This window comes from Falco naumanni, chromosome 9 (genome assembly GCF_017639655.2).
Source record: "Falco naumanni isolate bFalNau1 chromosome 9, bFalNau1.pat, whole genome shotgun sequence".
NCBI lineage: Eukaryota > Metazoa > Chordata > Aves > Falconiformes > Falconidae > Falco > Falco naumanni.
The window spans coordinates 15,622,913-15,648,922 of NC_054062.1; the positions used below are offsets into that span (position 1 = coordinate 15,622,913).

The 26,010-nt window shown below is 41.9% G+C and overlaps 1 protein-coding gene across 6 annotated transcripts in view; it reads right to left on the bottom strand.

The window, feature by feature from the left end:
- Positions 1–26,010, bottom strand: part of GRK5 (G protein-coupled receptor kinase 5) — a 169,555-nt gene that overhangs the window by 15,829 nt on the left and 127,716 nt on the right. For 4 of the 6 annotated variants that reach the window (XM_040607366.1, XM_040607369.1, XM_040607370.1 and 1 more), the window contains 8 exons: positions 19,633–19,733; positions 16,661–16,753; positions 13,742–13,805; positions 13,061–13,201; positions 11,885–12,075; positions 7,265–7,302; positions 6,381–6,470; positions 4,895–5,103 (listed from right to left, as the gene is read on the bottom strand). In XM_040607366.1, coding sequence (XP_040463300.1) covers positions 4,895–5,103; positions 6,381–6,470; positions 7,265–7,302; positions 11,885–12,075; positions 13,061–13,201; positions 13,742–13,805; positions 16,661–16,753; positions 19,633–19,733 — 927 coding nt within the window. Of the gene's footprint in view, positions 1–4,894; positions 5,104–6,380; positions 6,471–7,264; positions 7,303–11,884; positions 12,076–13,060; positions 13,202–13,741; positions 13,806–16,660; positions 16,758–19,632; positions 19,734–26,010 lie in introns of those variants that run through there. The other 2 variants (XM_040607371.1, XM_040607368.1) reach the window with 2 other exon arrangements.

Below are 26,010 nucleotides of genomic sequence, written 5' to 3' on the forward strand. Positions count from 1 at the left end.
CTGGAGCATGAATGCCATTGGTCATGGGTGGCTGGCCACTGCAGGACAGAAGGACAGAAAAGGGAACAGGCCACTGGGAATAGGCTGGGACTGAAAGACCACAGAAAGGAAAGGGATCTCCTGCAAAGCCCTGCTGCAGGAGGGCAGCTGCCTGCCTCTTGAAGAGAGTTCCAATTTCTTTAAAAAAAGAAATCCATGGGATTTGGTAAGCTGTAGCTGCAGCCAGCTCTAGAGATGGCAACAGGTGAAACCAGACGCTTCTCCAGCCATCGATATAAGAGATAGCATGGACTGGAATACTTTCCAGAAGGGAAAGTTGTTCCTTTCTTCAAGAAATAGAGTCTTGTACAATTTCCTGCAGGCCCAGCAGCTTTCTGCAAAAGTAAACCTGCGTAATAGCCTGAAATATATATCCCATTTGGGAATCTAACCAGGAAAAGAAAACTGAGATAACAACTGTATGTTTTGAGTCATCTCTACACTTTTGTTTAATTCAGTTTCAAAGGATGTGTTTAGTATGAATAGAGAGCGGAACAAAAGCAACTACATCAGGCTGATGACAAGCCCTCCTGGGATAGCAGCGCAAATGACCCAGTCAAACATAATTTAAGTGTAATTCTGCAGCCAATGCCTATGGAGAATTCACAGAGCTTCAGATCTGAAGATGGCTTAGGCCATCCAACCATGCATGAAGTTGATACCAAGCAGCAGAGCTTTATGTTCTGGTAGCAAAGGCTCCAGATGACACTGTATGTGTGTAAATGAAGGCAGGATTTAACCTACAGAGTTATGGGCAAAGCATGACTAGAATAGGACTTTCAAAGAAGAGTCTTGAGTAGCAGTGGTGAAGTTACATTAAGATCTTTCTCTTGATATAAACTCTCTGATACTTTCATGTCACTCATTTGATCCCTGCTGGGGATTCAAACTCTGCAGTGTCTGAGACTTTTTCCACAGCTTTGTTTTGATTCCTTTACAAAAAATCTGTTGTGAGGATTGCTAAAAAAATCCAACAGTCCCCAAAGCACTGCTTTATTTATCTTCATGTGATCAGTCAGTTCATATCCAGATCAAACCATGTAATAAATAACTCCAAGTCCTAAGATGTTAGTCCTAAAATTATAGGAGTAAGAGAAACTTTTTCTAGGGTAAGAGTGCAAAACATTGCTGCTTATGAAAGAAGAAAAGGGCAATGGTAAAACCATTTCCACTGACCCAGCTGATCAAATAGTTTAAGGGACCACCTAGATAAATGTCAACCCTGAAACAGAAGCAAGCATATTATCTTTAACAATTTTTAGAGAATAGAAAAGTAATACTATGGTCACCTTTCAATTACTAAATGAGACAAGACAGTGGTGTGGGAACTGAAGATACCGGAATGACATAAATGGCTGTATATTGCACTGCTTATGCTTATGAAATCACAGCCCAATCTGGCCTACTGAAGAGTCAAAACTCTTATCAGCCATGGCTGACAATTAAACTTACTGCAGAGGCTTACCACAGATTTTTTTAAATCATTATTATTATTTTATTATTATTGTTGTTGTTGTTATTATTATTATAATCACCATCATCACCATCAATAGCAGTAGCAATGATAATTATTTGAAGAGCACCTTGATGTGTGTGAGGTGCCTCTCAAGAAAGATGAAAGAGCAGTGATTCTCAGGCAGCACTGATAAACTTTAAGGTGTCATAACGTGTGAATAAGTTGGTTTCCAGGGATAAAAGCAAAGAGGGGGGATGAAAGCAGGCCGGCGCAATCGTAGTATGATGACAGAGTTTCTGGTGGTGAATGAAGAAAAGAAAAATCCACTTTTAGGGGAAAAAAGAATCTATCATCTTTTAGTTGGTTGGGGGAGCACTCTGGCAAGGGAATGGAGATCAGAATCACAGAACAGCTGAGGCTGGAAGATGCCTCTGGAGATTGTCCAGCCCAATCCCTCTGCTCAAAGCAGAGTCACTGAGAGCATGTTGTTCAAGGCTGTGTCCACTTGGGTTTTGGACATTGCCAAGTGTGGAGACTCCACAGCCTCTCTGGGCAACCTGTTCCAGTATTTGACTACTCTCACCATGGAAAAGTGTTTCCTGATGTTCAGAGGAACTGTCCTGTGTTTCAGGTTGTGCCCATTGCCTCCCATCCTGTCACTGGGCACAAAACCATGAGTTTGGCTCCATCTTCTTTGCACCCTCCAATCAGGGATCCCTTTTGTGGAGTAAAATGGGAGCTGCAGGAATAAAAAGGGGCAGGGAAGATAGTCTGCGGGATATGTAGACAAACAGGACACTGACAGAGTGACAGAAGAGCACAGCAATATGGGCCCATCCAATACTGTTGACTTGAATGCACTTCAAGTCAAATCTCTAGATGCAAGACTGCACTTGTCAGGGAACACACGTACATCAATGAAGTACAAGTCATAACAACAACAAACAGGGAGCATTTCCTAGAAAGACTGAATTTTTTCACAGAAAAAAACACACCATGAAGCAGTTATGTTATATGGGAACTATGGGCTGGGGAGCTTCCCAGAAAGCCAGCTGCCCCTGTTCCTAATTATTTATTATTCATCTCTGTTTCAGTCCAAAATGAGGTCTGATTTATGGGAAATTACTTACAAAATGAAACATGGAAATATGGGATGGATGATGATTAATGAGAACTGTGATATGCGCCTGCAAAAATGCAAAGGGCACAAACATCCAGGAGGGGAAGGTTGACATGGGGTGACACTAAAGGGTTTTCGTATGAGTAAATGAATCAAGACAATATATTTCCTGATGGAGACGCTATTAGCTCATGAAGTAAGCTTTGAAGAGAAGGTTAGGCGACATGGTGTAAAATATATTCCTCGCTTCTGCCCTTAAAAGTCCACTACAGGAAAGCCTTTTGTGTTGGATCTTTGTGAAGGCTCAAGTTAGATTTATGTACTGCAACTTCATGCTTCATTTTGCAGGTATGATGGGTACCTCATTATTACATTTTTGTTTCCTAGTTAAGATTCTGATACAAAGCAACAGAGTTCTGGTTTTCAATATAAAGAAAAAAAAGAGTTTGAGAAAATATATTTGAATCGTGGGCTCTTAAAAATGTCACTTGATAAAATAAATTACTTTTGGATGCAAAACCACAAATGCTATCATGCTCAGTATCAGAAGTAAGGTTCTTCCATTGTTAAGGCAGAGTAATTTTAATGCATTAATGCTCAGAAAGGACAGGGTTATCTTTGGATCCATTAAGAGTTTGCACAAACCACCTAAACGTGCCACGTGACTGGACAGTGAAGCAGTAATGATCAAGTTGTCAGGAATGATTTACATACAGTTCATGCTTCCCTGAGGCAAGGGACTGAACTAGCTTACTTCCTGAGGTCCCCGACTCCCTGCAACCATAAGCTCTATGGCTTGAAGATGAAAATGGCACTACAGTATAATGACTTTCACTGTTTACTGCCCTGGGAGTGGTAGGTCATCTCCAGCACTATCTCATCAATGCTACATTAATTCTTCTCAGCATTAAATCCTCATGGGCTTGGTTATTTTCAAAGTATACTTTCATTCCATTATGCCTTGTGCCTGCAGCTCACTACAGAACAAGCAACGAGAATGTATTCTTTGCCTCACAACATCCTCATTTCATGCTAACAACAGGACACACACAAACTCTCCGCCACTCTGGCAGATGCTGCTCCTCACCTGGTGGGGGTTGAGATGCTACTAGAGAAGAGGTGGCAGGCCGAGCACATGAAATGGTCTGTAAGAGCCTGTGGCTGTCCTAGATCCTCCCACGCCGACTTCACTGGGGGCTCTGAACCGCAGATTAAGGCCAGTGAATGGCCTAGAGTATCTATCAAGAGTGATGTCAGTTAATTACTACCCTGGGGATTCAGCAATGAGTTGGTGTGCTGTGAGTTAATGACTTCCAGGCATGTTACTTGGCATTACTACTATTATTATTTTGCAAGGAGCCTTCAGTGTCTCTTCATGAAGCCAGCCAACCAGAATGCTGTTGATCTGCTGTTTGCTTGCCTGTTGCAGAAGATACTGGTGAAACTCTCACTACCTATTTGTTGACCTTTCTTTCCCTTCATTCTCTCTCTACCAGTACACACAGATATGTCATTGTCTCCAAAGGAGACTTCACTCTTTAGCAAACAACATCAAGGAAAAGGCCACATCCCTTTCCAAATTACAATTCAGCCTTCTAAAGATGGATGTCAACAAGACATTGATGAATTCAGACACAGCTTTGAGATTTCTCAGAGGGTTTGAGGATTTCCATTGTCAGACATGGCTATTGTGCTACGAAAATGACTCCCAGCTGAAAGAGTGAGAACACATTTTAAAGGACAGCTCAACAGTATTAAAAAAAGCTGGATACCCTGGCACCCTGGGGGAAAAGCTGCTAACAAAGTTAGTGAGATGGGGTGGGACAACATTTGAGTGTCACAATAATTTCATTGCATAATCTTTGTCCTGCTTACCCCCAGCTCTCACCAAAGACAATGGAAGCATGGGGCTTTCAGTTCCTTGCAGGAGACAATCAGACTCTTGCATCATCACGTCCTTTTTATTTTTTGTACAAGATTATAAAAGACAGAATTGCATTCTTGACTGCAAACTAACATTCAAAGTCTCATGAGAACAGATACCGCTCCCTTGGCCATAAAACTTTGGAGAGGACTCAAGATGACTGTGATGAATCTCATGGAGAAGCAAGCCCAAATAAACACAATTTGAATGAATAGAGAAAACAGTCATCCCATCAGCAGATGAGCTTGGTTAGTCCTTGTCTCTGCAGCCCCTCTACGGTACTGTGTTACTGCTCAGAAAGTGTCAGATACAGCTTGCTAATGAAGCTGCCACACTGGGCCTTCAAGCCCCTTACCATTTTACAGATGGACTTGGCCTCCTCAGAAAACTTATGGGAGTACACCTCTTCTGTCTCCAGCACTCTTCTGTCCACTTCTTCCCTCTTGACCTTCTCTTTCCTTCCACGAAATGGTGATTGCCCAGCAATCATTTCATAAATGAGACAGCCTAGCCCCCAGTAGTCAGGGCTGAGTGTGTATCTCTGGTTGTTCAACACTTCTGGAGCTGTGGAGGAGAAAGACGTGTCTTGTAGAAATGCTTGATATTTACATAGCAAAAACCTTAAATTTCCAGCAGTTCCATTTTGGTGACTGAATACACATGCACAGAGAATGGTGGGTAAAATACCTCCTGATTTCTGCTGATAGCACTACAGAAAATGCAGCATGCTACATGCCATGGGTTTTTTTTTCTTTACATGCTACATGCTGTGTGCACTCTCTAATGACTTAATACCAAGTCTGACCAATTAAAAAAAAACAAAAAGAGGTTGAAGCTAAGTATTAAGCAGAGGTCTAATCTTGAGAATCCTTCCAGATTTCTCCATTTAGGGAAGAAATGACATACAGACACACATGCTGTAAACAGCAGTGATATTTATTCAAAAGAAAAATTTGTCTTTTCGGTCAATTTATAACTTATTTTTTCCTCCCTTTAAAAAGCAGATCCATTTATTTTGTGTTGCAACCATCCAGTATGCTTTGGGCATATAGTCACTGTCTTGCAGACATCCTCAGTTCTGTACATGGCTACAAACACACATACGCATGTGCTCACAATCACAGAGTCGTAGTGTGTGTACAAACTTACACTGAGATAACAAAATTTAGAAATGACAACTGATTTACTTGCTTTCATTAAAGTCTCCATATGGTAACAGTGGCTCATATCAGCTAGTTTCTATTTAGTCAAATAACCATAAGCAATTTTTATTCCAAGAAATATGCCCACCCAGTGAATGAAAATAATTACACTGAATTTAGAAAACAGATCTAGTTAAATCAACGAGTGTGTTTTTTACCAGTGCACAAATCTCCACCCTCCTTTTGTGCAGCCTCCCCTGCACACAGGGCAAGACTCAAGCTGACCTTGGTCAAGGATGACTGTAGGTGCAGGCTTACCCATTTTATCATAAACATAGAAATACATTTTAACTATTATGCAAAAAGTAGCAACTAGTAAGAAACTTTTCTTTTAGCACACAACCCTCCTAAAATTAATCTACATTAAAATCACTAGAATCCTAGTTGTTGTCTCCCCTTTTATTTTTCTTTGCTGATTTAAGATCACAGACCAGTCTCATTAAGAGCTGTTGTGGTCCAGCCTTTTCCCCACATCTGATTTCCACTAGCAGGAGTTTTTGGTGTGTTGCTGCAGGGAACTGGACCCAGCTGAATATGAATCTTTTTAAATTTTTTTTCCTAAGCTTACGTGGCAGAAAGATCTCCAAAACTCAAGTAACCTCAGCAAATTACAAAAAAGATGAGCTACTGAAGACTTACCCATATAGCCTACTGTTCCTACTCTTCCACGGATGGATTCACCCTCAGGGATTTTAACAGCTAGACCCAAATCGGATATTCTAATATGGCCTGGAAGGAAAAAAGAAACAAAACAACACAAAGCAGATGTAATAATATGACCCAAATTAGTCCAAAACCACAACTGTTGTCATTGCTACAATACTCCTGCAGACGTTTTAGGAAAAACATTCTGAGTTGCTGAACCAGGGCAGTTTCACTGATAAGGAAAAGAGGAGTTATTACATTGCAGTGAAATTAATTTTAACAGTGAGGCTACAGACTACAGTGGATTGTGTTAGATATTGTAAAATCAAGCCAAAAAAGGCAGTGAGAAGCATCCTGTAGGGAAGATTCTTGAACTGATCACAGGGGATGCATGGGCTGACATAATCCTGTAACTCTCTGATGACTGAAGGGGCTACATCTGTTCCGTAAGTCAGCATGAGATTTGATTACCACTGCCATCAGCAACAAATGGGTACCTGGGTTTGCATAAAATGAGAGCTGGCTCAGCAAAGGATGGAAGTACTTTTGAAAATGGAGCAGGAAGCACAGATTTAGAAATTACAACTTCCTTTGTGTTGTGTCAGCCTCGCAACAATAAGGATGGAAAAACAATGAAGAAAGGCAGGCACCCCCAGCACAGCCATGCTCTCCAGAACAGACCCTGCTGAGCAGCACGGCTGTTTCACGCCGTCCGTGCACTGAGCTCCAGCACTTCACCCACCCCAAGACAGGAGTATTAGTGTATGTTGAGCCTCTTAGTCACTTCAGAGCATTATTTGTCTTCATGCAATATATATCCTAAAACTAACTTAATCTACTTTACTATGAACGCATCTCTGTAAACCTCTGAGACTTACCATAATCATCTAGCAGGATATTTTCTGGCTTCAAATCTCTGAAAATGAAAGATAGAAGACTTGTATGAAGCTGGTTTTGATAACATAACCATACGACAGAATGTGAGTGCATTTATTACTAGTAATAAACCAATTGAGTGTCAACTCAAACAGCAAGGAACTGATGAAACCAATACAACTTTCTACAACTCACTTCACAGATAGACTGAAACCATATGTCTTTTTCTAAACTGGAGTTACATTTTTTCACTAAGCCAAGCTTTTAGTTCCTAATCCACTCTGTAACGGACTCATCCACCTAGCCCTGTAAGCCCTGTAAACCAACCTCTATAGTCCTGCATGTTGTTAAATCTCTGCAGTATTTTCTGTTGTAAAATCTTTTGTTAAAAAGAAAAATATTTTGAATTTTCAAATATTTTATTTGCATATAAAATTAGAAATAGCAATCTGTTGGACTCAGATTTTCTATGCTTGGCATCTGGCTCAGACCAAATACACGAATGTGTATACATGTGTGCACATACATGCACATGTACATGCACTTGTGCACATGTGCAATACTTTCAGTGAGTTTGGAAAATGAGGGGTGGAGGGGGAATGCTGCGCCTGGATTAAGATTCTCCTTACAAACATTTGTGAAACTCTACTGCCTACGTGGTTCGGAGCAACGCCATGAAAATTGGCAAAGTGGTCACTCTGATGTCAAAGATGTGCCTTTCACTGCTCCTGTGAAAAAAATCTGGCCTAGTTATAAGTTGCTGAAAGAAATAATTTTAGTTTTCATATATTTTGCAAAGCCTTGGCAGGTCATTTTTCTAAAAGGTTTGTCTGCACCAAACCTGCTCCACCACCTGCTGCTTCAAGATGCTGCCCAGGTCAGCCATGTTCAAGTTCCCTCACTTGACCAAGGCTGTTTTCCAAACCTGTGGAGCGAAGCAGAACTTCACAGCTGCTGCTGCCATTGCTGGATGCAGTGGGCTGCTGTCGAGGTGGGAGCTAGGTGGGCTCGTGCCTGTCCTCCCAGTGCCCCTAAGCAGGGACAAGGTACAGCCTACTGCTAGTGCAGCATGGGAAGGTCTCCCAGCCTGGGAGATGGGACTGGGAGGTCTCATGCGGAAGATGGGGACGTGCTGGGCAGGAAGCATCCCAGAAGAGCTGTACGATGGGAGCAGGCTGTGCTGGCTCAGGAGCCCAAACAAGGCACCAGGAACGTATTGCTGCAATTCACACACCATGCCCTGACTTTGATCTGATCAACTCCTACTGAAACACAGCATCTAGCTTGGTGCAAATCCAAGAAGTGCTTGGTCTCATCTTTTTTTAAGGCCTTCTTCCATTTGCGAACCAGCTTGATTCGGTTAGCTTCTCAGCAAGAGACATTTCTTTTCAAATAGCAAAGAGAGGGGGGCATGCAAGAGAAGCCCTCGCACCAGGAGATCAATGCACTGCAGTCTGCGCAGGAGTCTGCCCTGTGTTTCAAGCCGTACCACTCCGGTATCATGAATTTTCCTGTGAATGGAGACGGGTACTTTATAGTTTTGACAATGCCAAGATTAAAATTTCAAAACTTGTCTCTTTTTTGTTTATTATTTCAAGCAACAACTTAGACCGCTCTGAACAATCTCCTCTTCTTGCTTGCTTCAGACCCTCTTGACCTCTCAAGATAAACCAGATGCCCAGTGGTACCACACCTACTTTTCAAATAAACATCACTGAAATATGTGAAGGGCAGCCAAACGCTGCGGACAAGCTGTGCTTTTGTTTAATATACCACTGTGGGCTTTCCCTGCCTATTGGCAGAAGGTTTCCAATGCTCGAGCAACATGGTTGAGGGCATTTCCTATTTATTTTTTAAAATTTATTCCAAATCCTTTAAGAACTATTTCTGTGAAGAACTCAGACTTCATTAATTACTTCATCTTCCACTCCAATAATTAGTCCCACTTAAAGACGTAACTGTGGCCAAATGACAAGAATCCTGCATGCAAGTTGGGAAATGTTGTCTTCGAATGAGAAAATGAGAAACTCCACGAGGACTCTGAGAAAGCGGTTTGGTCCTTACAGCTCCCTGTGATTTAGGGCAATTAGAGCAAGCTTTTCTACACACACACACACACACACACCCCGGACATCAGTTGTCAGTTCTTTTTCAGATTTCTGGTTCCGCAGTATGAAAGCTGGCTTCCTTCGCATGGCCAACATCTTCCAAGTGCCAAGGAGGAATGTGATTCTTGTACTGAAATGTCTAGGAGAAACAAAGGTCCCTGGTGGGCACAGTTACACGTAAGGCTCCTTCCCGATGGTACAGCTGCCCATATGTAAACTAGCCTTGCCTAAATATACTGCAACATAAACTGCTGACACTGCGCCCATGATCGAAAGGTGATGGTACGCTGTTGGCTGGACAGGACAGCATAAACGACTCAATTAGTCATGGTGGACAAGGCTTTACTGTATATTTGTGCAATGCCTAGGACAATGTGATCTTGATGCTTCCAGGCATGGCTATAGCGTATATATTTTTCTATAAAGTTAATATATATATATAAAAAATATATAAAATATTAAATATATATTTTATATATAAAAAATAAAGGAGAATCAGCAGCTTTTTATGTTTGCTTTCCATGAACAATTGACCTGTTGACCTTTACTAACATGATGCAGTTGAGAAATGTAACATAAGTGCCACCTTTGGCAAGGGAATTCTGAATCCGATAAATCTAACTCTGAGCCTGGTTGTTCACTCAGGTCACGTCTGCAGTGTGCGTCACCAGCCCATGAGATGGGGATGTATTTTCCGATGCTGTGATTTACTCAGAAGCATTTTGTTCTTAGCAAATGAAATTAAGTCTGAGGAATAAGTGTTTTACGATGAATTATGCACCTTGAGAAAGCAGTAGCATTTAGCTGCTATATTTTATTGACCTATATAGCACTTCTCACGGGTCCCAAAACAGACGGTGGTATTACAAATTAGGGGTCTCTGCAGATGCTCCTAAAATACTGCTAGAAACTGTCACCTACAAGGATACAGTATCATTCATCACCAAAATGAATGTGTAGTCTGAGGTGTGAACTAGCAGATCTTTAAGAGTAACATGAAAACAACTGCTTCAGGTAGTAGGATGCCATTTCTCTCAGAAGCACGTGCTATTTTAGGCAGCCAGATCTAATCTGTTTTATTAGAAAGCGGCATTAGTGTGGCATTTTACCAGCTGTGTTATGAATGTACCAGTCATTTTGATCAATAAAGTATGCTTGTAATCTAGTACTTTTTTAAAGAAACACTATAATGCCTCCTAAAACTTTGTTGAATGTGGTAGGATGTTTTTTAAAGAAAAGGGAAGCCAGGCACATCGCTCATTATTTGATTTTTCAATTGACATTAAACATTTAATTCCATTTTGTTCCTTGGGGGAAAAAAAAAATCTCCTCCTTGGACTAGCGCCAACTAAATCACGATGTTATCTGTCTGCTCTCCTTATGCCAGCTAGTGAGATCTGAGTCACAGTGAGGCAACCAAGTGGCAGTTTGCTAGAGATCTCCAAGGAACAACAATATCATAATTTCTATGTATAGAAGCATATGTATAATGCTTATTACACATGGGCATACCAAATGATTTAAAGTGTGGCTTACTTTTTAAAAATAACATATTACGCCTATTAATCATTATCCTTGGAAGATCTTTCATGAAGTTACAGGACCTCTTCTGCTGTGAATGCCAGCAGTAATGATTTCACAAGCTGGGATGATGAAGACAAACATTGAAAGTTGTTTACAACTATATTGGTCATTGATTAAAAAAATAAATCCTCATGGAGTCACAAGAACTCTGTCTGCAATCACCCTGCTTATCCAGCAAGTAAACCCTACGATGCCCTGGAAAAGTGCTTGCATAGAGCTGTAAGCCAGACTGGAAGCTGAGAACTTGAAATCTGTCCTTCTCGAAGCTGGCTGCCTGTCACCACGCTGGCTGCACCATGCTCTGCCCGCTGGCTGCACCCGCAGCGGGTGGGACGCTGCCAGCAGGACCCCTCTGCTGCATGGCTGTGAATGAATGTGCCTCCTTCCACGGCTGGCACGCTACGGCCACCGTCACCATCCAATCTAGCTAATCAAACTAGTTTGTGTCCTAGAGCGTAAATCCATGCCCTGCATCTCAATCACCCTCTTGCGCTAATCGTGCTCCCTCTGGATAGGAGAGACGGTTTTCCCACATCTGACAGGCTGCAGCCCCTGGTGCAATATAATCTAACTAATTAAAATAGAGGCTTGAATACAATTATCTCCATTTCACACCAACTAGAAACTAGATTCCTTAATGAAATCCCTTTAAAGGAACTTCCATAATTTTCTTACGTCACCCAGTACACTCTGAGGTAGGGTTTGGGGAGCTTTGTGTTAGTTCTGTATAATTTAGATGGGATGTACTTAGTGAAGCAACTGCTCCCTTCCATCGCTCCTGAATCACACTGTATTTGTACAGGGCTCTGCGAAATTTCAGCCAAAGCGCACTGAGGCATCTCAGTTGAACAGCACCACAGTGAGCAGGGAGGATGCAGGCAATTCTTTTCTATGCAGAAAAGATGTCCTAAGACTCTAGAGAGTGCTTACCTGTACACTGTATTTTCTCTGTGTAGGTCTTCTAGGCCACAAAGAATCTCTGCTGCATAAAACAAAGCTCTTTCCTCCTCAAAGCCTGGGTTCCCCATGTTGTAGATGTGAAACTTCAGGTCACCTCCATTCATTATGGTCAGAACTAAACACAGTGCATCCTTTGTTTCATAGGCATAGGCTAAATTGACCTAGAAAAACATTTGTAGCATAGTTGTGACAGTTCAGTTAGCTGCTAAGAGGAAAGCCCTAACTTTTCATTAAAATTTTCTCTGGAAAAGGGAAAAAGAAGTAGATTGACTGAGTATGACATGGGCCTTATTACAATAGAAAACATACATTTTAGAAGTACAGAAAAATCAGATGTTAGGATTTTATAAATTAATCTGTTGGATTGCTGTCAAAACCCTATCATCTCAGTAGGTTCCCAGGAAGGCTCAGACAGCCCAGTCCTGTGGTGGTCAAACAGACCATCACTGAGGCATGAAGGTCAGCATCACCCCTGCAAGGCTCTGGTGGGTGCCCCAGGAACGATGAGACACACCAAAAGTTATCCATCACTTTTAAATATGTGCCATCGTCTTTGCTTCTGCCAGAGCTAAGTAAACATCTTGCATCTGTTGTATTCACAGTGTTTTCCTAAAACGAGTATAAAGAACATGACAGATGCTGAGAGAACAACACCTTTTTTTTAAAAAAAATCTAAGTCAAGCTTTTAAGGAGGCAGAAGAGCTGGCACGACTCAGGAAAGCCCTATGTCAGGCAGACCAGCTCCACATCACTTGTTAGATGCTGCTGCTAGCCAATCTCTTCTGATCTATTTGGGTTGAATCTCCTTCAGTCTCCTCCAAGCTCCTCTCTCCCAGACATTGGGAATTCAGGTGATCACCCCTGATAAAAATAGCTCAGCCTGATGCAGTCCTGATGCAAGTCAAGGCTGTAAAATGCATCATCTTCTCATGGTAGGAACAGGCACCCGTGTTAGTGCATTTCTCATAGACCAGAGGCTAAAATGAGACTCAGCAAAGGTGCATGGAGCAGGACTAAGGTGCCAAGCAAAGTGAGTCGGCTTCTGGCACCCCTCCTGTAGCAGGAGGTGGAGGAGGCATCGGATTCAGCAAGAACAGTGCTCAGCAGGTGAGCAGGGAGCTGAGCGCTAGGGAGTTCAATACTCACTACAAACTGACTATTGACTTTTTCTAAAATCTGCTTTTCATTTAGTGCCATGGATTCGCCTTTCCTCTTTTTTATTCTCTTCTTCTCTAATCTCTTGCAGGCGTACATCTTCCCTGTCGCTCGGACTTGGCAAGCGCAGACCTGCGAATTGAACAGAACAATTGCTGGGTAATTCGAAGCAAACGCTGTGTCTGGGTTGCACTTCACTCTTCACGATCTGATCCGACTTAGTCCTTTTAAGGCTAGAGACGGCGGCAGAGCGAGTAAGGCACAGGCGGGGGCAGCTGGGGAGCCGACTACTGTTTCCAAACCTGCTGTGTAGTATTGCTTTAATTATTTCACTTTCCTCTGCCTGCTTCCTATCCCACCTCCTTTTGTCTGTGCAGATTGTAATCTGCTCAGCTACAGCCTGCCCAGCCTCCTCTGCCTCTGCTGCCCAGGCAGAGACCTCAAGCCACCAGCAAAATACAAATAAGGGTGTGACCTTAATTCCACTGTGAATGCAACGGTCGAATACGAAATCATTCTCAAAAGTGTTCTTTTGAGATTACGGTGTCATGAGAGGTTAAGTAAAACTGTCAGCAATTAATGAAAATCAGCCTCTGTCGCATGAGGCTCCTGTAACGTGCAGTGCCTGAGAAGTAAGAAACACTCTTAACAGAAACTTTCAGAATTACTCACCTCCCCAAAGCCACCTTTCCCCAGCACCCTGTACTGCCGAAATGTGTTTTTCGTTACTGGTTGCCTGGAAGTAAAGGAAATAAAAAAAAGAGACACACTACATTTAATGTACTCTCTGTGATTTATTTATTTCAGACCATACTTTTGAAAAGCAAAATAGATAAATATTACATAATAACATTATTTCGAGGTAATCATATTATATAATACAATACATAATTATGTAATTACATTACTTCAATACTATGTATGGCTTGAACTTTTCAATTCCAACATATTAAGCTGTAATAAAATACAACACATTAGTGAGTCATCAGTATAATTTCTGCTAGCATCTTAGGACCAAGGAGGGTTCTGGATCTCCATTATATAGCTTTGGCCTTTGTTAAGCAAAGGGGAGGTCTGACAACTTCCAAGAAGGTATTAATTCTCATGATATACAGGAATCTTTTAAGGGTAGTGCTGGGCTAACACTATTGATTTGCTTGGTCTTCAAGATGAGAAAAATAGATCCAAAATGCAAACCACCAGAAAATATTTCTTTTGTCTTGACCTTAAAGCAGGAAACAGATGTGAAACAAGGAAAGAATTAGTCCCAGGAACCAGAGAGGTGGGTTTAGGTGCCATTCACAGGAGAGGAGAGCAGGAGCTGAGCTCCAAGCCAGTCCAGCCCCACCTGGGGCACCTGCCTCCTGGGACAGCATCATGGGCGAGATGGGAGGGAAAGCACCTCTTTCCTTTTAAGGGCCAAATTAAGGGTTAAATAGGTCTTTCTTTCTGAGGGCTGACTGCTCCCTAACGATCACTATACCATCTCACAGGATTCCCACAAAATTCTGCTCCACCAAAAAGGCTCCAGCCCTACGTCTAACTCGTATTTTGTCACCATAAAAGTTTTATAACGTGACAGATGAAGAACACTAAATTCAGAGAGATCTGACTTTGTATCCACCACTCCATCACTGAAGTATTACAATTATATTAGCAGTCAATATGAATATTCCTACCAGCTTTGTTTTCCTCTGGCGGGCAGCCAGGCAGCACAGGGAGCACAGCAACGTGGCTGTTCCCACAACAGTGATGATGAGGTTGACGACAATAAGGAATAAATGTTAGAGTGAATCGTTTCATTTCTGTTCGTTATTGTTTTTAAAAGTGGGGGAAGAAAACCACGCAGAAGGCCAAAACTAGAAGAGAGAAAGATGCTATTTTCAGGCTTCTGGGAGGACACTGCAAATGCTATTGGGGTTAAAAGCAACAATTAGCAGTGATAACTAGATGCTCAGCAATGTCCCTGGAATAAATGGACTGTATGACTCCTCCGTTGCAGCCAGCAGGCTGTCAGAAGGAGCTGTTGATCACTCTGTGCTACTAACATCTCTTTGCTAACCCTAAAAACAGTTCTCTCAGCTTCTTAAATCAGGCATATCCAATAGCTTGTCACATTTGTTGGGGGAATGGAAAAAAAAATAATCCTCAAAGCATTTCAGACAATTCTTGAACCCAAATGTGAAAATAGATAGGAAATAGCCTGGCTAGAGATGAATCATCTGATGGGTTTTTTTTAATTGAAATGGAAGAGTAAATGCTGGATTCAGCAAAGATGGCATGTGGAGCACGTCTTGGCATGAAATGGCGCTCCCCTCTGCCCACTGCTTCCCTTCCCTCTAGTGCAGCAGCTTTGTAGCTTTCCAGGGAGAGGAACTGGCACAACTCCTTTGATCTCTGAGGCATCACGCTGATATACACCGCTTATGGATCCGGCCCTACCTCATCTGCCGTAATTAAGTCCATTTGTGGAACCTGGGGCTTCTCTCAGCTCAAGGTCACTGTTACCCAGCAGTGTGCGTCTGCTTCAGCCCTCACCAACAAGGAGAAGACAAAGGCCCCTTCCCTTGCAAATTAATACCCACCAAGGCTGCCTGGTTACTAAATGTGCTCAGAAATGCCTAGCCAATAAATATGGTGCCAGGACCTATATGCCATAGCTTTGTCTGTTTACAGTGACTTAATAATAGTGGTAACTGGTCCAGACAAAAAAGATGCCACATTCAGAGAACAGTTAAACAGAAAGACAACTGAAGTTGTGGAATGTACTTGAATCATACTTAATGTTCCTAATGTACCTAATACCATTAAAAGCCAAACACTTGAGCACCAGAGGCCAAAACTGGTTCCCTGGTGTTTTGGGGTGTTTTTCTGTTTTATTCTTTACTTCCCCAGCAAGCAGCATCTGCTTCAGTCTTGGGCATGCTTGGGCACAGTGTTTGCAAATGCAAAAGCCAGAGACTGGACATGTATCTTACGTTTAGCATTACAGATGCACAAGGGTAGGTTATAAAAAAGTGCAATGTGTCTTTCAAGCTGTGCCATCAGTAGCTCATGGTGACAGGGCCTACCGTGAAACTGGCCACAGATGTTTCTCAGATCACAGGAGATTTGGATTCCTACTTTTTTATAGGCTGTAGAATTTTTTTCCTATTCACTTGCTGTGCACAAGCATATGAGCAAAAAAGGTGCCCAAGCTGCTCGCTGGAGCATGTCACCTTCAGGAGTGCAATGTCCTTAGAGAGAGAAGGAAGCAGCTGAGGAGGATTTACGGGTGTAAGCACACTCATGGAGGATGAAGGAGCACAATCCATATCCCAGGCACTGACTGTGCTTGTTAGATGGTCACAGCTGGAGACTCAGCTCGTGGTTAAATCGCGTCTAACGCCAACATAACCATGACTTTTCTATATGGCAACTTTGTCTGGCTAAAGCCATTACCTCTTCTTGAGCTTTCTAACAGTGAACACTTAAAATCAAATTCTAAAATTATGAAAGCCTTCCTGGAGCTCTCTGAATTTTTAATTAACAACACCAAAAAAAAAAAGGCGGGGGGGGGGAGGGTGGGGAAGTGAAAATTACAAAACTTACCTTTCCAACCACTTCCACTGGAGAAACCTGTCGAAGTACATGCTGTTTAGGTATTCTTGGAATGGTTCCCCACTGAGGTGGTCAAGGACAGATCTATCTCAGATGAAAAGGATATATAAGCATTTTACAATCCTAAACTTGGAGCAAAAAAGAAACAAAACAAGAGGAGGAAATCCAGCCTTCTTGTTTGGTAGGATCATTTTACTTTTACTTCATTTTGTAATTGATTTTACTCAGTTTCAATCTAGGAACAAAGTGATGTGTTTGATGTATTTGATAACAGGAGGCCTTATAGAAGCTGAATAGTAATATGCACTGGTTATGCTTGCTGAAAATTAACAGGGCATCTCCCACTGGCTTCAATGGGCATTTTCAAAGGCTGTTAGTCACTAGACAAGAAATGTCTTTGCTTCTGTAAGTAAATTAACAGAACACCTTCAGGAACTGAGCTCCTAAACTTTGGGGGATGTTTACATCTGCATTGAAAATTTCTGGTTAAAGCTCATTTCTGTCAAAGAGGGACCACCAGAGGTGTTATTTTGAACAAAAAAAAAAAACCAACAACACAACCAATTTTAATTCCTGCTATACAGAAGTAGTAACTGTGATTAAAGTCAAAGTGCTATGTGCTTTGTAGAGTAATACAGAGGAAGGAAAGTCTAAACAGGGATGTGGATTCACTTTTTTTCTGGGGCTCGTACAGTGGATGCAAAATCTTTTTGCATAATCGAAGGAATAAAGGAATAAAAAGTAAGAGAAGTATGTTGCTCATGACAGGCAACAAGCAGCCAAAGACGAACAGACAAGCCATAAGAAAGGCCCAAAGTTCAGAGCTAAGAAAAGCTGGGCTTAGCTGAGAGAACCACCTGAGGCGAAGGTGGTGACAATGTTTAACAGGGGGTTGTTCACCTGCTGGTTTTGGTTCTTGCCTTGCTTAGTGGGGTACCGCATCCACCTCTGCTGGCAGCATTGGCAGGGACAAAACTTGGGTTTGGGTGAAAAGCACCCACAAGAAATAAGTATTTGTGTCTTGGTGTATACAGACAATTTTGTGTCTGTATGTAAGAGTGTACAGACACGCTTCCAGATTTTGCTGGAGGAGGAAATCCTCTCTGAAGGACTACTCTGGTTTGGGAATGGGTAATCTATGTCTTACCCTGGGGCAGTTCTAGACCTGAGCAAGCAATTCACCAGGAATAACGTGTCTCCCCAGTTTAGTTCCTCCTGTTCATAAGCTACTTACTCTTCATAAGTTTTTGGAATTTCTCAGCTGTTTGAATTTTTTTTTTGGTAATTCTTGCACCATCAATTTGGAGCAGGCAGGTAATTGCACATATTCAGTATTCAGAAGTCAAATTGTTGTTGTCTTCATTAGCTTTGATTGGACACAGATCATATGGTTTCCCCTAAGTGGATTGAAGCTCACAAAATAAAATAAAAAACCTTAATGAGATTTAATAAATGTCAAAGTCAGAATTCTAAGGCAAACTTGAAAGGGGCAGGAGCAGATAGTCAGAATATTAAAGGTCAAAGCAGAAGTTAAGAGTTACATACGCATTTCTCTCACAGACTGATCTTATCTATGAAGACGCGTCTGAAACTCATCCCTGTTCCTGCTCCTACAGGACAGCAAACTTCGTATTTGTATGTATGCCTCCCTTTTTTGGTCTGACTGTGAACTCTTCCAAAATTAACATTATTCAGTACATTTGGTAAATACCAACAGCAAGTTTTTAAAACTTCCATATGAAATGATCAGCACATTTATTAACAAGGTCTCAAACCTGGCTCATTTATCTGTTTCAGCTGAGATGAAGGAATGGCTGTCGGTGAATACGAGCCTGAATTAAGTGGTGTCCAACGCTGGCCTATTTCGTTCAGTTAATTAAAAGCTGCGCGTATTTTAAAGAACAATAGCTGCCTTTCAGCAGTTGTTTGCTTTTTAGTTCCCCCCTTTGGCAACAACAAAGTGCATTTTAGAGGGAACTGTCAGCTTTCAAACCGATTTGAGAACTGGAAACAGGCATCGGGGGGGTTGTGTCGAGCACAGCTCTGCCTTTGTCGGGACTGGCACACACAACTGGTGCGAGTTATACGAGCATCTCTACATGACACCAGGCCAATGCAAGGAAACTGGTTATGTTATAAGAGAAGGCCAGAAATAACCCACATCTCCTACCAACGCAAAGAATAACTGAAAACAGAAAAGGTCAATGAAATGAGTCAAAACAATGAATGACAGTGGAGCGAATTTTACAAATCCCCATTACATCATCCAGGGAAAACAAACCGTGCTCAGCCAGAAACCACATGGGCCAGCTCGCGATGATCCCTCCTTTTCATATTTTTATTGGTTTATGATCTACTGGCGTGGACGTACTCGGGTCAGTGTTTGCAAATGCAGATTGCATACCTGGAGCTTTAGCACACTACAGTACAAATCGCCTCGCCGCTACAAAAACTGATAAGCCTTTCCCAGACAAAGGCTGAAATAACGCACGTTCATTTGAACGCCACAGACAGACAGAAAGCATTTAAAAAGGCCCATTCTCCTGGTGAAGATTTTCTGGAAAAGTCATGCGGAGCAAGTTTGCACATTCCTCTGTCTAAATGGACTGTATAGCCACTTAATTTTTATTCACTTTGAAACAGAGATGTTTTCTTTGGATACATTATCATTGTAGCTCTTTTCACACAGCATGAAATCCATGGCTGGTTTACTTGGCTAGGACACTCCGTCAAATACCTGAAACACTAAGTGCCTGTGTGTAGTGTATATAATGGCATGGAAATGTTTATTATATTTTGTTCAGACGAAATGACTTCACTTGTCAGCTGTGCCTCTAAGACTGTGAACATAAGCTGAAGATACCTGCTGCACGTTCAAACTGACGTGTCTCTCTTTACCTGACACGTTCCTTACAAGCTGCTGACTGCAGCCCTGCTGGCTCCGGGTGTCGAGTTATACTTACTTTGTGCAGTGAGAGAACAGCTCTTTGCAGGGACTGTTTTCGAGTTTCTCCCCTGTCTGCTGGATAAGGTCTTGACTGACTTCAGGAACGCAGGCTGGAGACTGGGGAGAGAAGAGAGGGGCATGTTATCTCTGTGATGAGGTGCAGATTCTCCTCTCTCCATGGCTAACAGACACGTTCATTATTTATGCCCTGAGCTGCTTCCATTCAATTCCAGCGGTTGTGTAAAAGCAAAGGAGCCTTACGTCAAACAGCAGTAAAATAGGATACCGTGGTAACTCGCTCCACATTCCACTCTATCCTCACAGTGCTTTTCTGCCTTCTCCTGTACCTTCACCTCCTTGCCCAGCCTCATGAATATGCAGGACCCGCTCCTTGCCAATTCTTTGAACTGCTCCCTTGCATCCCGTGAAAAATGTGCTGGCCTGAACTGTGTACAGGCCATTCTCTTAAACAAAAGAGAAATTGGCCCAGTGTTTTCACTTCATTGATGATTCACTGTGCCATCTGAAAAATACATTTTTTAAAAATTTCTTTTATTTTTTTTTTTAAACCAGCAAAGGAAAACAAGAGCGGAGCATTGGTATTTATTGATTTATATATAAATAATATTGTAAGATGCTCACAAAAGTGTCTGGACACCTTAATTTATCATTAGAAGGATCAAACCAATCCAGCAGTTTTAAAATAATTGTTTCAAAAAGGAACTCTGCCAACCAAGCACATAAACTCTTTTCATCTTCTCCTCCCTTTAGAGACAATGTACATTCAGCCCCTTCAAAAAGCCCTTACCAAAAAGAGGTCTTTTGCAGTATGCCTTGATGGGTTAACCAGTTTAGGACCTTTGGGACTAATTATCTATAAAGACAGTTTTTAGGCAGTCCACATTGTTACTCATTGACACTATACTGTAATTATATAAAAAAGTGTATATGTGTCCATGTGCGTGCGTGTGTGTGTGCACCTATTTATAGACATTTCTCCCATTGACATGAAAGCCCCTTTATATAACCAGTTGGATTTATTTTCAATAAATCCAGCCATAGATGATAAAATCCTCTTTCCTTGCAGAAGCCTTAACACTCGATAAGTTTCCCCATCTATGGCCACGACCACCAGATGTGCTGAGTGGGTGGGTCACAGAGCATCATCACTCATTCCTGGCCAGATGTTCTCGTTAACTCACCCTTAGCTGGGGGGATATCTTGGCAAGCACTGAAATGCATTGCAGGCAGAGTTCAAAAACACTGGGAATGAGGACAGAGGAAGGGGCAGAGGTAGAGGCGCAGAAAATCTCCAGCATGGTGAAAGCTGAATTAAATCTTTTATCTTTTCCTTCCCACTGCTGAAATGTGAATATGATCCTGGTTGTGACATGAAAAAGTAAGTTTGTTCCACTTGAATGTTTTTAAATAGGGACATGGTTTACAAACTGTCTGTGCATGCTGCACAATGCTGTCGCACTATTCAACCTTGACAGACAATCTGCAGAACATGCTGGATATCTTTGACCTCACTGAAATATTTCCTTATTTCCTCCATATATCCCTCCATTTCCTCAGCAAAAGATATCTAGGGAGCACCCGCTTTTAACAGCAAACAGATTATATTGCTAATAATTAAGAAGTCTCATGGTTTCTTGAGAGGTAGATGAGCCTCCACATTATCATCTATGAAAAGACGGAGAAAAAGCCAGATTTTCTCAGCTTGATTAGCCACTGAGGTTGAGAGGGACCAAGAACTGTAGAACAAGTCTCAGTAAATCAGACAGCTTACAGAAATGCCTAACTGTAGATGCCCATGATTAAATCGAAGTCCCATTTCAAGAGAGTAGGTAGAGGCAAAAGTGAAAGAACTGGGAAAAACCCTCAAGTCCCATTTTCAAGTCCCGCAGCTGCTGTATTGAAACTATTGAAGAAAAAAAAAAAAAAAAAAAAAAAAAAGCAGAAACCCAAAAGACTTTTAAAGGAATATTCAGTCACAAACCCAAGCCTAATGATTAGCAGTATTTCAGTTGATTTTAGCTAGGAACCATATGAATTAATACTTGCACTTTATAGTTTGCATACTCAGTGGGGTGCATACACAAGCTCCTTGGCAGCCCAAAGCTTGTATGTGGCTGCATGAGCCTGCTGCTCCAGCACCTGGTGATCTAGAACATCTCTCTGATTCCTAGGGTTCTGTCTAGTCCACTGAACTTCGCAGTCTTTGTACTGCTGTGAATCAGGATTCAGTAAAATTGATACCTCTAATTGAAGTTGCTACAAATTAATTATAGAACTTTTTCTAAATTTATAGGCCAAATTTGGGATCCAAAAGCTAAGTACTATACCCCATAATTAGTCATGTAGACCAAGTGATCTGATTCTTACTCATGCCAGGTAACTTCACTTCCCATTGGGAGTTTGTTTCCCAATTGGAGGTAAGCTGCCTTGAGGTTAGTGCTGAAGATCACACCCATGATGCATTATTACAGTAATAATTCCATCTGTCTGAGTTCAAAGTACAATTTAAAAAAATATAAGCATCAGCTAAATCTTTTTCATAAAGAAGAAACAAAATTCTTAAAGGGGAAGGGGGAAAGAATGAGCAAAAGAAACTGTAAGACAATATGGGAAGTAATTAAAAATGGCACGAACTATGATTCCTCTCTCCAAGTTTGTGGAAGACACAGTCACCACTTCGTTTTTCAAAACCACTTGTTGCTGACCTTTGAATCTTTGCTTCCTCTGAAGAAATCAAGAGCAAGCTGACAATAGGTAAAGGCATAAATACACTGACATCCTGTACATGGACTAAAGCTTTACAGTGTAGTGCCAACACTCTGCAAGACCACTTCATTTTCTACAACAAACCCCCACTTTCTTTCACAGGCTGATCATTTCAAAAGGTTTTCTAGCCCCACACAAACATTTGTCGTTACGCAGCCCTTCATAGTGTTCAGGGCAGAGCAGCTGCACCACACGTACGAGAGAAGCACACCCAACCCTTTCCAACTCCACACACAGTCCTACAGAGTCTTTGTAGGATCCTTCCTGAGGTTTTCCTTGGGACTTCATAGTTCCCTCCGCTCCCATTAAGTAACCGTGACTGCTATTTTCCCTGTTTGAGTACCGTGCATACCTACAGCCTTCAGATGTTCAGACAAAGCCAGACACAATTACAAGCCAAAACCCAACCCACCAACCTACTTTTGCTCCCCTGGAGAACAATTAGGTAGGCCAGGTTATGAGTGCAAGAAAGCACTTGGATCCCACGAGCGAACACTTCCAAAGGTAACGCTTTGGCCACTTACAGAAGAAAATGTTGCTTCTTCCCTGGAGAGGTGCAAAAGATTTCTGCAGCGCGAAGCAATGGTTATTAACACTGCTCTCCCACTGCATTATGGGTGATGGTTGTAAAAGCAAATTCAGCTTTTACAGGGGAACAGAGACACCTTTTCCAACATATTAAATGTCCTGTGGCAGCTAGGAGAGCCATGCTCTGTGACTAAGACCGCTACGCTGGAGTGTGTGACACAGAATATTCTGCTGACTCTTCAGACACACCTGCAAAAACCTGTTAGGTTTTCCTGTATTCAAAACAAAATGCTGGGCAGTTGTAACGAGTCCACTCCTGTACTTCCCCTAATGGCTATTCTGTTTTCTGAAGGCAAAGAAAGTGATTCTTGATATCACTGATGATAATGTAAATCAGAAATTATGCCAGTCAAGTCAACAGAGTAACACTAGGGTAAAGCTGATGGAACCAAAACCAGATGTGTGACTCTGGCAGTGCAAAAAGTACTTAAACTGATCCAACAACGAAAGTTTCTCTCATCACATTATCCTTTTTGACCAGATAGTTTAATACAAGTCCAAAAGTCCAAACTACTTTCACCAGGTTTTAATCAAAATCTCCTGTCTCTTCTATCTTTTCACTTACGGCCAGGAACTGAAAACCTTTGTATAAATATTTTGCGGGGAAAGCAGTATCTAAGTCTTCAGATGGCCTTTTGTTTAATTTTTAAGAAAAGCATGCAATTAGGAATCGGATTAGTGACTACCTGAGAAACAAGAAACAGATATTCAGTTACTTCTGAGTGCCATTAGCACCGAGAAAAAAAGTCTCCATTTCTAAACGTTGTTTTTTTCTGATATAAAAGACAAAAGAGATCCTCCTAGCTCCTCTTACATTTCAGTAAACAGCATGAAAACAGCTGAGATGTCATGCGTTTGTTCAAGGCTAGTTGTGTTCATGTCCACAAAAATTTGGAAATTGCTGTTCCTTCCAAATTAAGCCCCTGGCCATGCAAGTTACTTCCCTTACTTTGCTGAGAGGTTGATAGCGGCTTCTCCCCCTTTCTCTTCATTCACCAGGATGCAACCACTGATAAACAGCACAGATTTGAAGCTGGATGCAGTACCACCCATCAATACCAGGTTCCTGGTGGAGCTGAGAGCATCACAAGCTGAGTGTGCTCTGGTCTTCCCTGCAGCACCACAGCTGTCCCTGGCAGACTGAGTGCCATGAGACCCCCGTGTCCATGCTGTGCTGGTAGTGCCCATGCCCCGGCACTTGGCGCCTCACGAAGTACAGAAAAGCTGCAAAATCTGATTCAGATCAGATGAAAGCTTCCGGGCTGCCAAACTCCCTGTTACCTTTTGAACATCATGTTGCATCACAATACTTTAAAATGTAAACCCTCCTTTTGTGACAGTTCTGTCAGTTTTGCTACAGGTTACTTCACTCAGCTCTTCAAGACAGTCCTTGTTGACCTTCACTGAACAGGACAGGTAATAAATAAGCCTTCTTTTAAAAACATCTCTATATATCTGCCATGGTACTTACAACATTTCTCTGACAGTGCCTCCCCCATGACTGTGCGGTGGACACCTGGCCTTTTGTCAGTCTATCAGCTAATCAAATTCGTTCTAAAAACAAGCTGAAATGCTGGCAGCACCAAGGGAAACATCCAGAAGACCTCCTCTGATAATTGTACTTCTCCTTTAAAACTTATTATTTGTTCTAATTTTCCTTAAGACAGAACTTACAAATGTTTAAAATGTATGACTTCAGTCAAGATGCAATGCACCATAGGTGTTGCCGTCAGGTTTGTGGAAGCAAAAGCAGGCAGCCACCTAGCAGAGGTTTGCAAATTCAACGAGCAAAAGCATTTTCCTGACAACCCAGCAGCCAGAGTTAGCCTTTCCGAAACTGGGGTGGGGTGAGTAGCAGGTGTCTCTGTGTAACCAGCTCTGGATATTTCTGACAGCAGTATGAAGCCCAAAGCAGATGCACACACAACACAAAGATGCACATGCAGAGTTGGTTTATAGCATGCAACGCTGCTGCTTCTGTGGGAGAAGTGCCAAATGACAAAGGGAACTGAGAAGGATGTGCTGATACTCCAGCTAGAGACACGTATCCAGCTGGGGTCACCACCGCTGGAGAAAGCTACAGAAAGCCGACAAGAGCACCAAGTGTCTGGAGGGTTGAGAAACGTGCTTTGGGAAAAAATGCCAAAGGGAAGTGTTGAGGAACTAGATTTGTTTAGTCTGGGAAAGTAAGAGTGAAACATGATAAAGGTCTTTTAATATAGAAATGTTTTTAATAAAGAGGGCAGGGATCAATTATTCTGCCTGTTCTGCTCTATGCTGGGGAAATGATGTGAAGGAATCCACTTAATTGCACATGAAGGCTTTTTTCTATTTTTTCACACAGGGAAGCAAAAGAACAGGCATATGAATATTGTGGAATCTGTTCTCAGAGTTCTGACAGACCTCCAAGGGCAGACAGACATCTGCTGATGATCTAAGTGTATTTGATCTCTGTTCAGTGTAAGAGGCTCTTGAGCCCTCTCCCAGCCCTTTATACCAATGATTCTGCAAAACATTGGACTCTAAAGCACAGGCACATGGCACTGCCCAGAGAACAGATGAAAAAGGGTGTTTGTATGCTGAGTGCTCACTAGGAAACCTGGAGCTCAGAGCAAAGGAATAAATACCTTCTTTGCAAATGAATAGTCTTGCTTCAAAGACACTTGCCTCGATCATCGTTGTCTCCTACAAAAAAGAAATAGCTTGCAGAATCCTGAACTTCAGACCAGAAAAAGGGATAGCATTGACTTCAGTCAGACTGACTTTGCAAGAAACAGATCAGATCCTAAGTCCAGAGGTAATTATTCTTACACAGCGCCTTTCATCTAAGAACCTCAAAATAGTAAAGCTTCACTGCATGATTAAGTCTTCATGAGCTAGGTGGCAATCTCACAATATTTTACAGAACAGTGAACAGGGAGGTTAAGACTTGTGTTTTGCAGAAGAGTTGATCACCATCTGTGACTGAATTCAAAGAAGTCTCACTGAGATAAATGAAAGCTAGAGATGCTCAGATTCC